General features: G+C 55.6%; 1 protein-coding gene across 1 annotated transcript; it reads left to right on the top strand.

Moving 5' to 3' along the window:
• Positions 1-35: 35 nt before the first annotated feature.
• On the top strand, positions 36-15478 carry SF3A1 (splicing factor 3a subunit 1). The gene is made up of 16 exons (XM_036449132.2): positions 36-230; positions 2552-2673; positions 4981-5185; positions 6237-6494; positions 7417-7491; positions 8773-8923; positions 9225-9418; positions 10207-10324; positions 10587-10772; positions 11394-11515; positions 11617-11862; positions 12354-12561; positions 13026-13180; positions 14403-14504; positions 14598-14669; positions 14980-15478. Exons 1-16 carry the CDS (start codon positions 168-170, stop codon positions 15079-15081), a joined length of 2379 nt encoding a protein of 792 aa, XP_036305025.1. The 5' UTR covers positions 36-167; the 3' UTR covers positions 15082-15478.
• The last annotated feature ends 1502 nt before the right edge of the window (positions 15479-16980 follow it).

Below are 16980 nucleotides of genomic sequence, written 5' to 3'. Positions count from 1 at the left end.
GGGAGGCGGGACCGGAAGTGCGCGTCAGCCTCGCCTCCCGGGTGACGGCTCACTCGGCCGCCGCCATCTTGTGGACTTGTGGTAGCGCCGCCGCCGCGGGGAAGCCGCTGTGAGGCCGCGCCGCTCACCCACACCGAGGCGGACTGGCAGCCCTGAGCGTCGCAGTCATGCCGGCGGGACCCGTGCAGGCGGTGCCCCCGCCGCCCCCCGTGGCCACGGAGCCCAAACAGGTATCGTGAGCCCGCTCACCGGGACCGGCAGCCCGGGCCTAGGCCTCGGCGCGCCTCACGTTCGCTGGAAGTAGCGGCCGCTTAGGAGGCCTTGGAGGAACTACAAGTCCCAGGAGGCAGCGCGCTGGGACCGCGGCTCTCCCCAGTGTGGCCTGCGGACCCCAGCTTCTGGGAGGTTATTAAATGCGGAGTCTGGAAAGCACAGCATAGGAAATATCGTCAGTGATATTACAATAACTGTGTATGGTGTCAGGTGGAAATATGGGGAGGAGTACACAAAAGTATACAAAATATACTTTCGTAAAGTATATATGAGTAGCAGCTATGCTATACGCTGGGAACGGATGCAAATAATATTGAATGCATACTGTAATTGAAACATTAAATTAAAAAAATTAAAATGTTAAAAAAAATAAATACAAACCGAAACCGGTTTGGCTCAGTGGATAGAGAGTCGGCTGCTTGGGGACTGAAGGGTCCCGGGTTCGATTCTGGTCAAGGGCATGTACCTTAGCTGCGGGCATATCCCCAGTAGGGGGTATACAAGAGGCAGCTGATCGATGACTCTCTCTCATCGATGTTTCTAGCTCTCTCTCTCTCTCCCTTCCTCCCTGTACAAAATCAATAAAATATATTTAAAAAATAGATAAATAAATAAATAAATACACCCCAGCTCCTGTAATAGAAATCTGCATTTTAACAAGACCCCAAAGTGATTCATTAAAGTTTGGGGAAAACACAGCTCCCGCGCATCTCCTGTGGCAATTGGGCCCACCGGGGCCCCCAGTGATCTGCTCAGTAATTTCTAATGTCCCAGCTTTGAATGCTAATTCTCCTGCATCTGCTCAGTACTCAGTCTAAGCCAGACATGGAGCCTGGGTCCCACGTTCCTGGGATGAATGAGAGCTAGCTCATAAGCTAGTAAGGGGCCACGTACCCGTGAATATTCCACAAGTGTGTGTTGCTCCGTGGGCCAGTTAAGCTCTCTTGTCCTCGGTGTTGTCATCTGTGAAATGGGGGTAATTACGTTACTTACCTCATAGGGTGATACAAGGAACCCCAATAGGAACCCCATAAGGGTGATACAAGGTAATATATGTAAAGTGCTTAGAAAGGTGTATGCCACTTACTCTGTTGTCACTGAATTTGGAGATTGAGGGAGGAGGAGGAGCACGTTTCTGGCCTGGTTGGCCAGGTGCCTGTGTGGCCATTCAGGAGGAAAGCGGTTAGAGGTGACAGAAGTGCCTGGGAAGCAGTTGATCTGAAGCTCCGGGGTGCCGAGTGGTCCGGGGCATCCGTGTGGGTGGGATTGTTTAGGCTGGAGGTGGTAGGAAGCGAGGAGGTGGCTGTGAGTGTAAGGATGGTGTGAATACTGTGAAGAGAACCAAGAACAGGATTTTGGGGGTGCCTGACGTTACAGAACAGGTTTCTCGGGGGGCATGGTGAGCAAGAAGGAATGACGGGCGAGAATGGGGCCTGGAGTTGGGCGGAGAGTTTTGTAAGGGGCGGGCATGGGTCACACAGCCAGATGACCGCTGCACTTGGCCGTCGGCAGCTGTTTTTGACTTTGACAAGGGCACTTGTGACGGATGGGGGCCAAGTGGGGGGTGAGGAAGTGGGAACGCAAGGCTGAGGGAACTCAGGGTGTTTAGCAGAGGAAGAGGGGTGGGGAGAAGGCAGGAGGAGGAAGGAATATGAGGGCAGAGGAGAAACTTTATTTTTCTGAGATGAGAGACCTGACTCTTCGTTTACTAAAGGAAGACCAGCGAGGAAAGACGATTAGAACTTAGGGAGGGTTAATGTTGAGTGTCCAGTGCGGTTTCACAAAACATTGGAGCGAGTGGATGCAGAGAGAAAAGGCATTTAAGCAGAAGGAGCTGCCCCAAAGGAGTTCTTTTTTAAAAATTAATTCAGCAATCAGTAAGTATCCCATGCCAAGCATGTCGCTTGCTCTGGAACATGGGTCCATGTTCTGGATTCTGGAACGTGGCTTCTCAGAATGATCCGAGACTGGCACCTGAACCACCTGGGCGCTTAGGAGAAATGCAGATTCCTGGTGTCATGGACACAGTCTAGCTCAGAGGTCGCCAGCCAGCCAGTGGTCCGTGGGTCTGAAAGGTTGGCGACCGCTGGTCTAGCTGGTGAAGCCAGGAAAGATGCTGCTGCTTTTACTGATCCCCAGGAGGGTCCCTCGCAAGCACAGCGCCAGTGAGGGAGCCCCCCCTCTGGAGCTGAGGGTTCTGGCCCCAGGGAAGTCCGCGGGAGAGTCTGATGTCCAGCCCCAGACCAGGCACTAAAGACTTTGTTTTCTTCTTTTCCAGCCCACAGAAGAGGAAGCATCTTCCAAGGAGGATTCCACCCCTTCCAAGCCCGTGGTGGGGATCATTTACCCGCCTCCAGAGGTCAGGAATATCGTGGACAAGACTGCCAGCTTTGTGGCCAGGTAACCCAGCCGCTTCTGCTCGTGTGGCTTTTGAGCGCCAAGCGCTCTGAATCCGCACAGGTTGGCACTGGGTTTCAGAGAGGGGCTGTGGGTGGGACTCACTGACCTTAATGGTCAGTGCACCTTCGAAAGCACAAGTCGTCTGAGCAGTTAGGTCACCGGCCAGGAACACAGGCTTGATCCCTACGGAGAGGTGCTCTGAGTGTAGGCCCATTGGCTCATCCAAAACCACAGCATGGCGGTGCGGTAGGCCGTGGTCAGGACCGGCATCTGACACGGCATGGCAATGGCGGAGCGTGAGGCACACAAGCCCCAGCGTCACAGGAACCCGTGTTTCCAGAGCAGGCCCGAGGACATGTCTGTCTAAGCCACTGGCCCGAGGAAGACAGAAAGGGGCTGGTCATCCTCACTGTGCGAGGACCCAACCCTCAGAGCCTCTGGTGACCGCTCTGCAGAAGGGACTGAGACGCCTCCTCAGTTGAGAGGCAGGCGGGAGATAGGGGGACGGACCCGTTCGGGTATCTCCTGCAGGTGTCTGCTGTCTCCTCCGGTGGCATGGAAGGCAGTCCGAGTCCCTCGTGTCCCTCCCATCACACACACACACACACACACACACACACACACACACACTCACACACTCACACGTCCTCATGTGGACTCCTCTGGACGGCCACGTGACCCCAGAGATCAACACGTCCCCTCCTTTAGGGTCTTTAAAGTATTAGCAGCCAGCAGGCCCCATCCAGCCTACAGTCTGTGCCATTTTTTTGTACTCAGATTACTTAAAAATGGGGAGATCGCACCATAGATCTGGACAGCGCCGTGCATGGAAGCTGAGCTGGGCCCGAGCAGACTGCTGCTCTGTCAGGGCATGTGCTCCCCGGGGGCCACGCGGCAGCCCCATGGCGATATCTCCCTCATAGATGGGAGTCCTTTCCCGCCTCCCGCGGAAATGACAGGAGGGAGGCTTTCTGTGCGGGAGTGCCGGGCAGATTGGTCTCCGCATATTCCGGGCTTTCACTCACCTGGGAATTGGTAAAACTGTCCTGTGCTGGACTGAACGTCACCAGCCATGTCAGCAGGCGGAGGGTCTGTGATAAATGTTTATAATGTCTCATGGCAACACTCATGCTTCCCCTTCTCCCCTCATAGTTTAAAAGCAAACGGGAAAGGCTGTGTTGGAGGAACAATCGACACGATCTCACTCCCAGAATAGTTCCTGCCAGCTGCTTTCCCCTTTTCCTGTTTCTTTCTGGCCCTCAGCCTCCTTTTTTAGATCCTGTAGCACCGGCAGAGGCACTTCCACATCCTGCTCTTCCCCTCGTGCTTGTTAGAAGCATTTTCCCACGTGGCTTCGTGGTCTGGGGCCGCGTGGGCCGCTCTGGAGACGCTGCACCGAGTTGAGGCAATGGGTCTTCCGTGGCTCGCCGTTCCTATCTTTCCTTCGAAGTAGTTTCCAGCATTTCAGTTTGGCACGTGAAGCTGCGGGGGAGTCTCTGAGCATTTTCTTTCCTGTTTAGATAGTTTCTGTAGAGGAAATAGCGTGGCACATTCCTGGCTGAAGGAGGATTTTAATGATTTCTTACACATTTTGCCAAGTAGCTTTCCAGTAATTTTGTGTCACCCTCTTCTGCTCAGAGTGTAACCAAGTTCCCTTAAAAATAATAAATATATGCACCCGCATCTCTAGATCTATTGTTGATTGCCTTGTAGGCATTTCTAAAACTCTGCACCTGCTTTTGTTGACATTGCAATGAAGGGTGGCATTTCAATCCGGAATACAGCAAACATGGAGGACCCTTCGATTCACACAGACTGATTGATGAAGCAGCGCATACCGTAAAGATCACTAACCAATGGGTTTCCAAAAGCGTGCGTGTGCGTTTTTGTAGGTTAAGTCTTCCCTTCTCCGCGTTTTCCTTTCAAGGAACTGAAGTGGAAATTACCCTTCAAAGTCCACCAGCTGGCTTGAGTCAGAATCCTGTCTCTCTCTGCTGAAATCTTTCTTTCGTGAGAGAACACAGTTTTAACATTAGGCTAACTGAAAGCAACATTGTTGTAATCTGCCCGATTGTTCCCAGATGTGGTGAGGTTATGGCTTCAGAGGCCGTGATAGCGGAGACAGTCAGAGCCCCTCTTCCCAGCAGCCCCTTATCTTCCCGGCATTAGCGGGCTGTGGTGGCTGAGTTTTGGCAGATGTGCATTCGCTCTCCTCGTGTGTAGCTTGCCTGTGTAAGGAGCGGGACCAAAGCTGCTTTCTCAGCAGTTGCAGTGGTCGTGGTATTAACTCTTTTTCCCTCCTTCTAGAAATGGACCCGAATTTGAAGCTAGGATACGACAGAACGAGATCAACAATCCCAAGTTCAACTTTCTGAACCCCAATGACCCTTACCATGCTTACTACCGCCACAAGGTCAGCGAGTTCAAGGAGGGGAAGGCTCAGGAGCCCTCGGCCGCCATCCCCAAGGTCATGCAGCAGCAGCAAGCCGCCCAGCAGCAGCTGCCCCAGAAGGTTGGCACAGACCCCCTTCCCCTTCCCCAGGTCTGAGGGAGGCCAGGACCGGGAGGAAGAGGACAGTAATGACCTCTGCTGTCCAAACCGCACAGCCACAGGGAGAGACGTGGGTCCCTCCCCCATCTTACAGAGGCAGACACAGGCTCAGAGCGAGTCCTGTCGACAGCTGGCATTTCTTCAGCACTGCTCTGTGCTCGGTGCTCTAGGAGTCTTGTCTCATGCATCTCAGGAGCTGCATGAGGAGGCGAGCAAAGTGATCATTTTACGGATGGGAGATCTGAGGCTCAGGGAAGTGTGACTTACTCAAGGCCAGAGGCAGGACCTAACGTGCATGCGTTCAGCCTCTTCTCTCTGCCTTGTCCTCGGCCCGTCCTTACGCCATCATTCTATCTCACTTTCCCAGTCGCACATCCCATCCCCTAAAACCTGGCCTGCCCTCATACCCTCAGCACGAGGCCCAGGACGGGGTGATTAGGATCGTCAATGGGGACTGGAGGGGTTGGCACATTTTGCTTCCTTTGTAGGCCCAGACTGGCCCCTTTCTTGCTCTGGCAGAGGTGCCTCGTTTTATGGGAGAGGGAAAGGCTGACTTGGCCAACTTACACCACTAGGGCCTCAGGCTACTTCTCAGTTCCTTCCTCTGTGAAAAGGATCCAGGGTACCCGTTCTCCCCCCACGGTTCCTGTGGAGACAGATGAGGAAGCAAACGTGGAAGTCCTTCCACCAGTGGGTCCTCCGCACACACACGGCCTCCTGCGTCCTCTCTCGCCCTCGGTTGGGATTTCTGAGCCCTGTTCCTATCAGGTCTCCTGCTCCCCAGTTTTAGTGTTTAATTTCAGGGCAGCAGCAGAGACAGAGAGGGGCAAGACCCACTGGAAGCCTTTCAGGTTGCTGAGGCCACAGCTGGCCAAGAAATTGCTGCTCTTGTGAGTCAGGACTCACACCCGGTGCCAGAGGTGTACACACCATGACCTGAAGCTTAGAGGCCCCCCCCCCCCCCCCCCCCCCCGAGCCTGTGCCTCGTGCTCACCCGTCTCCTGCATCTTAGGTCCAAGCCCAGGTGATCCAGGAGACCATCGTGCCCAAAGAGCCCCCGCCTGAGTTTGAGTTCATCGCAGACCCCCCCTCCATCTCGGCCTTCGACCTGGACGTGGTGAAGCTGACGGCCCAGTTTGTGGCCAGGAACGGGCGCCAGTTCCTGACGCAGCTGATGCAGAAAGAGCAGCGCAACTACCAGTTCGACTTCCTCCGCCCGCAGCACAGCCTCTTCAACTACTTCACAAAGCTGGTGGAGCAGTACACCAAGGTGCCTGTCAGGTGCAGGCCGGGTGCCGGGCCACAGAGCATGCTATCTGCTCACTGTCTGCAAGGACAGGGTTCCTCCGTGGGCCCCTGGGTGGTGCTAACATTTTATTTCCACGTGAAATCTTGATTTATATTCGGTTTCCCTTTTAAATGCAACATTAACTGCTGTTTCTAAAGAAATTTGAAATGTGTGATTGATAACTGTATTAGGTGAGTGCCTACTATATGACAGGCCAAGTGGTGTTAGCTAGCTGCTTTAAAAAAATACATACATATATATTATTGATTTCAGATAGGCTGCCTCCTGCACACCCCCTACTTGGGATGGAGCCTACAGCCTGGGCATGTGCCCTGACTGGGAATTGAACCATGACCACTTGGTTCTTAGGTCAATGGCCTACCACTGAGCCATGCCGGCCGGGCATGCTAGCAGCTTTTAACTGCATTTACATTTCAGGTGCCTAGCATAGGGCCTGAGAAAGAAGCAAGCCTGTAATAATTGTCTCCTATTACCCAATTTAATTCTCACCAGAACCCCTGAGGCAAAAGTATTTTCTCCCCTCTTTTAAAAGCAGGAGCAGGCTCAGAGCTGAAGCCACTTGCTCATGGTCTGTCAGCTAGTAAGTTGCTGTACAGACGGACCGTGTGCTGGGTGATCTGCCATGGTCCTGCAGACTTCCCTGCTGATCCTTACAGCAGCCTTTTAAGTTGCTTGTGCCAGCTTACGTGGTGGTGCCACCGTTTTGTACAAGGAAACCAAGCTACAGAAGTTAGCTGACTTGCCGCAGTCACAGAGCCAGTGAAGCAGGGATTGGGATCCAGAATCCCATGCTTTCCCTTCCGCACCTTTCCACAGTCCAGGAGGCCCCTCTTTGTCCCGGTTGTGCTGTGCTGACTGCTGCTTTAATAACTCTGTGTTTCAGATCTTAATTCCGCCTAAAGGCTTATTTACAAAGCTCAAGAAAGAGGCCGAGAACCCCCGAGAAGTTTTGGACCAGGTAAGCCTATTTAAAAAAAAAAAATATATATATATATATGTGTGTGTGTGTGTGTGTGTGTGTGTGTGTGTGTGTGTGTGTGTATATATATATATATATATATATATATTTTAAATTTATTTCAGAGAGGAAGGAAGAGGGAAGAGAGATAGAAACATCAATGATGAGAAAAAAATAATTGGTTGGCTGCCTCCTGCATGCCCCCCACTGGGGATCAAGTGCGCAATCCAGGCAGGTGTCCTTGACCGGAATTGAACCTGGGACCCTTCAGTCCGCAGGCTGATAATCTGTCCACTGAGCCAGTGGGAAGCCAGCTAGGGCTAAACTCATTTTTTTATAACCAGTTACTGATGTGGAAGTTGCATGTGGGTTGTGTTTCGTGTTTGTGAATAATCTCCAGGGCAGTGCCTTGTGTTCTAGGCACAGGAGTGGGGGGAGAGAGGCCTTCCGCTCCCAAGCCCAAAGGAACCTGGGTTCTGTGCCCCAACCCTCTGCTCTGCTCTCAGCGTCACCAGGCCTCCCTCTTTTTTATTCTCACGAGAAGCCAACTCCTGAGCAGGTCCTGGCGTAGCCCAGGTTTCAGAGTTGAGGACAGAAGGCATCTCTTCAGAACACTGCCTTTGGTGGCCAGGTCTTATGTTTAGACCAGCCGCTTGTTCTGGGGGTAGCAGCGGTCATTTCTTCGTTTGATATGATTATGCACTGTAGTGCTTTGTGCCTGCACATTGCAAGACACTGTCATGTAAGTGTCTTCAGCTTCATGTCATCAAGTACCTGACTAGGTTCCCGGAGTCAGAATGACATGGATCTGCCTTTTGCCATCTGCTGCTGCTGCTGTTCATGAGAGGAGATAGTGAACATTTGTTTAGTTTTTGGAGCAGTGTTGTACATATTTCAACAAACATGGCTGTGTTGGATGGTCGCATGAAGTCTTGTTTCTCAGGCTCTCAGGCCGCTGCTCTTGAGCACTCGGTTGCCATGCAGACTTCTCCTGAACACAGCTCCTCGCTACCTCGAGCAAACAACTTGGAGGTTATAACAATGGCTGGCCTTGGGCCTCTGCAGACAGTTCCTGTGGCTTTTAGAGTTGTCATCCTGTCCGAACTGGGCCTGGCTGAGACCAGACACAAGTGCTGGAGTTTGCTCCCTGGAGTCCCCCTTTGTCGGCACGGCAGCTGCTCCCTGTGCTGCAGGAGGTGCGGCTTGTTCAAGGCCCTGGGTTGACCCCTCCGTCAGGAGCAGACCCTGATTCCGCTCAGCTCCCGTGTCCTGGCTCTGCAGGTGTGTTACCGCGTGGAGTGGGCCAAGTTCCAGGAGCGGGAAAGGAAGAAGGAGGAGGAGGAGAAGGAGAAGGAGCGGGTGGCCTATGCGCAGATCGATTGGCATGACTTTGTGGTGGTGGAAACGGTGGACTTCCAGCCCAACGAGCAGGGTAGGTCTGAGGAGATAGGTCTGTGGCCGGGTGGGCAGCCGGGCGTCCAGAGCCGTCCTGGGAGAGCTTGTGCGGGTCTCCCCAGAGAACAGCGGGCTCCTCGGTGTCCCTTTCCCCTCTGCTCCCGGAGCACTTCCTTCTACCGCACTGTCCCAGCTAAACTTAATTCAAATATTCACTGTGTCAGCCTCCGGTGGGCTTGGGAGAGGGGAGAGAAGTCAGCCCCAGCCCTCGGAGAGCTCACCGCGTGCAGAGAGGATGGATGGGCCTTTAAAGGAACATCTGTCTCCCCCTCCCCCAGGGAACTTCCCTCCCCCCACGACCCCGGAGGAGCTGGGCGCGCGGATCCTCATCCAGGAGCGCTATGAGAAGTTCGGGGAGAGCGAGGAGGTGGAGATGGAGGTGGAGTCCGATGAAGAGGATGAGAAGCAGGAGAAGGCGGAGGAGCCCCCTTCCCAGCTGGACCAGGACACCCAAGTGCAAGACATGGACGAGGTGCGCCCCGGGCCCTGGGCCGGCCTGAGGCCGACCTTTCCCTGGAGCCCAGGAGGGGGGGTGCTCTCCTCCGGAGTCCGAGATCCAGCCCCTTGTGAGGCGCGAAGGAGGCGTGGGTCCTGGATAAGCAGCCGCCCGAACCCCCAGCACAGAGCGCTTCCAGCCTGGGCAACAAAGAGGCATTCTCAAGCAAGGGCTGGTCTGCGGCCTCCCCCTGCCCTGAGGCCCTGCTCCTCACCCCCCGCCAGCTCTGAGGGAACCCTCCACACCTCGGCTTTGATGCATTCGCGCTTCGGCCCAAACGGTCGGCAGTCCCAGCGCTTTCCGAAGCGCAGCCTGTGCTTCCTTCGGCCGCCTCCACCCTCAGAGCCAGGCCTTCCAGGCAGGCAGAGCTCCAGGCCAAGCCGCTCCTTCCCTCAAAGAATCTGCATGCGGCCGGGAAGAAAGGCCCTGTGTCTGGGAATTGGCTTTCTCCCTCCCTCCCAGCATTACTCGGAGCAGCAGCCCTGCTCCCCGCACCCTTCCCTGGCACGTTAAGTGCTTGGCCTCCTGGGACTGCCTGGTGCCAGCTGCTGGAAATGCCTGGGCAGAGCGTTAGTGCCACGGCCGCCAGCATTCCCATTCATGCTGCGACGAGCAGCCTGGCTGGCTGCCGGCTGGCCTCGCTGCCCGGGAGGCTTAGCACATGGCCTCTGGCTTTAGGCCTAGGCGCCTGGCCATCCCGAGAGCCTCAGGGTTCGGCGGCTTCTCGGCCCCTCTCTAAACCCCGCCACTGCTCTGCTTTTCAGGGTTCAGATGATGAAGAAGAAGGGCAGAAAGTGCCCCCACCCCCAGAGACACCCATGCCGCCGCCTCTGCCCCCGACTCCAGACCAGGTCATTGTCAGGAAGGACTACGACCCCAAAGGTAGGCCCTGCTTTCCCGCCCTCTCATCCCTCAGCCCTGCCGGTTCAAGAGCGGCCCGAGGTGGCTCATAAGGCAGCAATAGCCCCTCAGCCCAGCCTCACCGGGGGCCACAGGGAGGAGCCATCTCCTGGCATTCCCCCAGCGCCGGGCGCCGGGTGGCACTGAATGGCTGTGTCAGGGATGAGTGATGTGCGAATGAAATGACACCCTCTTTACCCAGGCTGCTACCCAGGGTGTTCACTCAGCATCTCTTCCCTTTTAGCTTCCAAGCCCCTGCCGCCTGCCCCTGCTCCGGATGAGTACCTCGTGTCCCCCATCACGGGGGAGAAGATCCCCGCCAGCAAAATGCAGGAACACATGCGCATCGGGCTGCTTGACCCCCGCTGGCTGGAGCAGCGAGACCGCTCCATCCGCGAGAAGCAGAGTGACGACGAGGTGTACGCTCCAGGTGAGGGGGTGCCCCCGCCCGGTCCACACCCTTCTCTGACTCACCTGACGCCCTTTGACCATGGGGATCTCTGAGCTACAGTTAATGTGCTTTAAGCAAACACAGGAAGCAGCAGTGAGCTCCACAAAAGCTTTCAAGGTTATGCACGGCCCGTGATGCTACAAAAGAGCCCCCCATTTTGCAGAATGACTAGGGATAGGACTCCTCCAAAGACAGGCACCTGACGGGGATGGCGTGTGCCCATTGACACCCAGAGCCAGATCTGACCGGCTGGGAGGTGCTCGTTCTGCGGCTGTCTGAGAAGGAGCCTCACAGGCACCTCTGACTGCTGTGTGAGAAGCAGCAACGGGACCGTCCCAGAGGGAGGGGACCCAGCTCTCCGTCCTGACGTGACCCTGGCCTCTCCGTTGCCTTTCCTTCGTCAAGGAGTTGGACAAGCTCTGGTTTACAGGCTTCTTAGAGCTGATTGGGCAGCCCTCCCCGGCTCAGAGGACAGGCATGCTGGGGTGGGACTCAGTCAGCCTTGTCCCATGGGCCCCGCCTCCACCCTGCACCCGGAGAGCCGCTGCCTTGTCAGAGGGCACGTGGTTTAGAGTCCCTTTCTGTCCCGTCTCTGTCCAGGTCTGGACATCGAGAGCAGCTTGAAACAGTTGGCCGAGCGACGTACCGACATCTTCGGTGTGGAGGAAACAGCCATTGGTAAGAAGATCGGCGAGGAGGAGATCCAGAAGCCAGAGGAAAAGGTGCAGTTGGGATTCTCCCAGTCTTCCCTGCCCTCGGACCCCCCCACACTGGGCTAAGCTCTCGGCGTCCTGACAAGCCATGGTGTCGCTTTCCCTCGCAGGTGACCTGGGATGGCCACTCGGGCAGCATGGCTCGAACCCAGCAGGCTGCGCAGGCCAACATCACCCTCCAGGAGCAGATCGAGGCCATCCACAAGGCGAAGGGCCTTGTGCCAGAAGATGACACCAAAGAGAAGATCGGCCCCAGCAAGCCCAACGAGATCCCTCAGCAGCCACCACCTCCATCCTCGGCCACCAACATACCCAGCTCAGCCCCGCCCATCACCTCCGTGCCCCGGCCGCCGGCGGTAAGCCAGAAGCCCCTGTCTGTCCTGTAGAGCGTGGTTCTGGGGTTGGATTCTACCGGCTGAGAATTGCAGCTGCTGACTGCAGGGCCTGAGTGCCGAGCGGGTCAGAGACAGAGAACCCTTTAATTGGAAGTGAGAGCCTCTAGCCTGACCCTCTGTCTGTGTGGGAGGATGAGAACAGGGAGGGAGGCCAGTGGCAGATGCAAAGCATCTGGGGGCAGAGGGGCTGCAGGGCTTAATGGGCCTTTGAGGAGCCCTGGCTCGTCTCCAGGAGGCTCCGTCAAGGTCAGCCCTTTGGCTCTCTCAGTGTCGTCACCAGGGGCTGGTTGAGTCCCAAGTGGAAAGCTGCCCCTGGCCTCTCGGCGAAGTTCCCATCAGCCGGGGTGAGGCTGCGATCTCAGCCCCAGGGGCCGGAGTTGGAGCCCCGTCCTTAAAGTCTGCAGTGACCTTTGCCTGGGCTTCCTGTGACCTTGGGTCCCTTCTCCCCACAGATGCCGCCTCCTGTCCGCACCACAGTGGTGTCCGCAGTGCCCGTCATGCCCCGGCCCCCGATGGCTTCCGTGGTCCGCCTGCCCCCCGGCTCGGTGATCGCGCCCATGCCGCCTATTATCCACGCGCCCAGGATCAACGTGGTGCCAATGCCTCCCTCCGCCCCTCCCATCATGGCACCCCGCCCCCCTCCTATGATCGTGCCAACAGGTCAGTGTCTCCTGTTGCCTTCTAGGCTATTGGTCAGGACTACAGGCCACGCACTGAGCAGAGCAGTGGCTGGTGGGCTAGCTGGTCAGGCCCCGGGTCTAGCCAGATGAAAGCCATGGCTTCCCCGTGTGAGTTCCCTGAGCCAGGAGCAGGAGCAGGAGCCACGGCTCTTGGGGGAGATGGTCTGAGGTGACAGAGCTGGGGTTTGTGCAGCAGAGGAGTCAGGCCCTAGGCAGGCGCAGAGGCCTCACACCGATTACTGCGGGCAGGCGCCCCTCCATCCATCAGTCCTGCCCCTTTCCAGTGCCGGCTGTCCCCTGGCCAGGAAGCCGGCAAGGAGTGGCCCTTCACACCTCCCACTGGGAGAAACAGGAAACCTTTGCAGTCTCCCCCCTAAGGTCTCACCAGCCCTGATTCCTGGGCCCTCCCCCCCCTCACACAGCTGCTTATTCCTGTCCTTCCAGCCTTTGTGCCCGCTCCGCCCGTGGCCCCTGTGCCAGCCCCAGCCCCAATGCCCCCTGTCCACCCTCCGCCGCCCATGGAGGATGAACCTGCCTCCAAGAAACTGAAGACAGAGGACAGCCTCATGCCCGAGGAGGAGTTCCTTCGTAGAAACAAGGTGTGTGACCCCACAGCGCTGCCCGTGGCTGAGCATCCAGCTGGGAGTCCAGTCCGCCCCAGTCCAACACTGCCCGGCCCCCTGTCCTGCTCCCGTGGTTTTGGCTTCCAGGCCCGGGTCAGCCATGTGGCCCGGGAGGGCTTCTGAGCACATACTTAATGTGGTTCAGCAGCTGGAGAAGCAGACAGCATTGGTTCCACAGTGTGGACTGTTGTGGAGGCCGGAGGGAGACCAGGCTGCACAGGCAGCAGGACTTGTGTGTGGAAGGGACCCTCAGCCCCAGAGCAGCCATTTTCAACCTATTTCGTCTCACGGCACCAAACTATTCCAGGCATTCTGCTGCACACCAAAAATGTATATTTTTGCCAACCCGACCAACAGAATAGGTATAGTTTTGATTCATTCACAACAGACACCTGTTGTTATGTTAGTGGTGTCATTTTTTTATTTGACGATCTAAGGGAAAAGATGTCAGGTATTGCCATGTTTTAAAAATTCTAGCAGCACACCAGTTAAAAATCGCTGCCCTTTGGGAAATCCTGCGTACAGTTCTTAATTTCATTGTGGCCTTCTCCAATTTCAGCCCGCAGGAGGTCTGCCTGTCGTGGGGATCCTGTTGGGGAGCTAGAAATAAGGGGAGGAGGGGACCTTGGCACTTCAGTCCCTAGGAAAGTTGTTAGGCCCGGTCCACGAGGAGGCAGGAGCAGTCCCAGCCCCGTTCCCCCAGTGCATTTGGCAAATCTTTTTCTTTTTTTCTCAGTAGTGTTTCCCATCTCTTGAGGGCTCAAGTGCCAGGGTAAAGCGACGTACTGTTCGCGCACTTGTCCCTTTAGTGCTCACGACAGTACCGTGCGCTGGTTGTGGTCAGCTGCCGAATAGGCATGGCATTGCAGTTCAAAGAGACCTAGTTACCAGTTAGCGGGAGGCTGAGTTGAAACCCAGGTTTCTGATTTCACAGTTCATATTCTCCCCCCGTGTAATTCTTGGGGTTTGCAGAGCATTTTCATGTCACTTCTTCAGCTCTGGACTCACCAGGTGGCAGGGTAGCGGCCGTTTTAAAGAAGAGAAGCCAAATCTTGTGCCAAGTCCCCAGTGGCATCAGGGACCAGTGTCCAGGAGCCCTGGTGGGGAGGTGACACCGTCTACTGGCCCAGGAATAGGAGAGCGTAGTTCCCGATCGGCGCAGGGGTCCCAGGCTTAATGGCCACCTCCCGTTTTGCAGGGTCCAGTGTCCATCAAGGTTCAGGTGCCCAACATGCAGGATAAGACGGAATGGAAACTGAACGGACAGGTGCTGGTCTTCACCCTCCCGCTCACTGACCAGGTATGAGTTGCTGCAGGGGAACCGAGGGGTCAAAGGGCAGCTTCCTTCAGCTGACCTTAGCAAAGAGCTGAATGTCCTCTCCTTGTCCCACAGGTCTCTGTCATCAAGGTGAAAATTCACGAAGCCACGGGCATGCCTGCAGGGAAACAGAAGCTGCAGTATGAGGTGAGTCGGTGTCTGGTCCTGCCCCTTGGGTCACAGGGCTTCTGTCAGCCCAGAAGCTAAGTCCGCTGTGGAACCAAAGGAGTGGGAGATGCCTGGATGTGGCCATCTGAGTCCATCCTAGAAGTAACGGTGCTGGCTGAGGGGAGTGCTGGGCAGCTTAGCCTGACAAGGTGAGGCTGTAGTGGGTCACAGTATAACCTCTGGCTCCTGTGTTCACTGAGTTCAGAATGTGACAGACGTTGGGAGGGAGTGAGGCTGCGCAGTGTGCTCGAGGCCACATGCCCACGCTAAGCACACGTCTGTTTTCCAGGGCATCTTCATCAAGGACTCCAACTCGCTGGCTTACTACAACATGGCCAATGGCGCCATCATCCACCTGGCGCTCAAGGAGAGAGGCGGGAGGAAGAAGTAGAGGAGAGGAACCGTCAGGTCCCAGCCATTGCTGTCTGCCTCTCCCGTCCCTCACCCCTGCCCAGACCTGGAGACCCCGCCTGTACATTGGTCTCCCTCTGAGTTTGGAAATGTAACGTGCCCTGTGGTTTCCTCCCCTCCCCCTCCCACATGGTGAGAGAGGGCTGCCGCCGCCTGCTCCCCAGTGGTCTCTGGAATTCCTTTGTGTTCGAGTCTTGATTTGAAGAGATTCATTTCTTCTGGCAGCCCGTTAGGAAACGTGAACCCGGGAATGTTCTGGGGATGGTGTCATAGTGCCGATTGGCGCTTGGCTGATAGAATGTGCTTGTTATCGTCATTAATCATTTGTGTTTTGCCACAGGCTGCCTAATAAACCTCCCGGACCCTTTCTTGTGAAACCAGTGTCATGAGACTTGTCTCTCGGCCACCTGCACCCTGTCCAGACTCCAGGCAGGGGGGAGCGGGGAGGAGGGAGGAGCACTGGCTTTTTAACTAACTTATGGACACCATCAAGTCTTTGATGACTCATGGGAGGATGTATTTTTATTATCCTTTTAAAGCGTTCGGACTCTAAAGGCGCAGCCCTGTGATTTAACAGACTGTACAGATGTTTTCCACAGCCACGAGCACAGGAGAAGAAGGACGGGCGAGATGCAGTTCCTGGGTCAGGGGTCAGCGGTGAGACACATGCAGATGAGGGTAGCGGCTTCCTGCAGGCCTGGAATCATCCCTCACCTCATTGGCTCTTGACCCTGGGCCAGTGGCTTATGCTGAGTGAGCACAGGGACATGAGGTTTTAAAAAAAAAAAAAAAGTAATTGTGCTGAGGCCATGAACTATTCCAAGGACTATAAAGTTGAACCAATTTACCCCTATTGTCCTAAACATTATCAATTTTAACTCATGTAATACTGATGTGAGTATTCCTGCGGGTGCGTGTAAACAGCATCTGCCTGTTAGCTCACAGCCTGTAAGTCACAAGTCCAGGTGTGGTGTGACTGGATTCTCAGCTCTGAGGCCCAAGGCTACCTGCATTTCTTGGGACTTGGCCCTCTTTACCTTCAAAGTCAGCAACGGCACGTTGAATCCTTCTCATGTTCCGTATCTCTGCCTACTGAGCATTCCTGTTTTTCCCCGTGAGTAAACAGGCACAGAGAGGTACGTCGATTATCCACAGTCACACAGTGAAGAGGTGGAAATGTGTGCAGAATACTTGTCAGTCCTGGCCCCCCAGGAAGGGCCAGGTGCAGGCTGTTGTTTTGGGATTGCGCTGTCGCAGGGAGGAGGTGCTGCTGTAAGTGACCTGAGGGGAGGCGGTGACAGCCTGTTGGTACCTGCTTCCTGGTTTTAAATATAAATTGATTTCATTCTGAACATCTCATGTGTGTGTTCCCCACGAGTTCCCAGAGCCTTTTCTTTGCAGTCAGTCCCTCTGTTTGGTCCTCCTAGCTGCCCCATGAGGTCATCTCTAGGCCTCAGAGTGGGGAGGCCATTTCCATAGAGCCAGTATTTTAGTCAACACTCCATCCCTGTGTCCCCCATGGCTCTGTTACAGATGCTGGACCAGGTTTTTAACTTGCTCTGTGGGATGTTACTCCGCACCCTTCTTGACATTTGCCTCCTGCCTGGCTGCTGCAGGTTTTCTCCAGGAGCCTGGCTAACATTGGGCTTTCTGAAGTGGGCTCTGTAGGTGGAGCCCACTGCTCGTTGCTTCTCCATGGCCAACACCCCAAATCCCTCAGAACACCGCCTGGCTCTCACTGCAAGAGGGAAGGGGTCAGGAGGCCTGGGCGAGTCCCACACTCTAAGCTCCTTTCTCCCTGCCATTGGCTCTGGAGATGGATACGCCTCCACAGACTGGCCGGTCTGCAGGCCCTCCAGGACGGGCTGTGACCAGGCCT

Source organism: Pipistrellus kuhlii, unplaced genomic scaffold, assembly GCF_014108245.1.
Source record: "Pipistrellus kuhlii isolate mPipKuh1 unplaced genomic scaffold, mPipKuh1.p scaffold_m20_p_20, whole genome shotgun sequence".
Classification (NCBI taxonomy): domain Eukaryota; kingdom Metazoa; phylum Chordata; class Mammalia; order Chiroptera; family Vespertilionidae; genus Pipistrellus; species Pipistrellus kuhlii.
The sequence above is the reverse complement of the archived record's forward strand: the minus strand, read 5'-3'. Positions and strand labels throughout refer to the sequence as shown.

Coding starts and splice junctions, on each gene's coding strand:
- SF3A1 (XM_036449132.2), top strand. CDS start 168: ATGCCGGCGGGACCCGTGCAGGCGGTGCCCCCGCCGCCCCCCGTGGCC. Junction 12,562..13,025: donor TCCTATGATCGTGCCAACAG/GTCAGTGTCTCC, acceptor CTGTCCTTCCAG/CCTTTGTGCCCGCTCCGCCC. Junction 14,670..14,979: donor AACAGAAGCTGCAGTATGAG/GTGAGTCGGTGT, acceptor TCTGTTTTCCAG/GGCATCTTCATCAAGGACTC.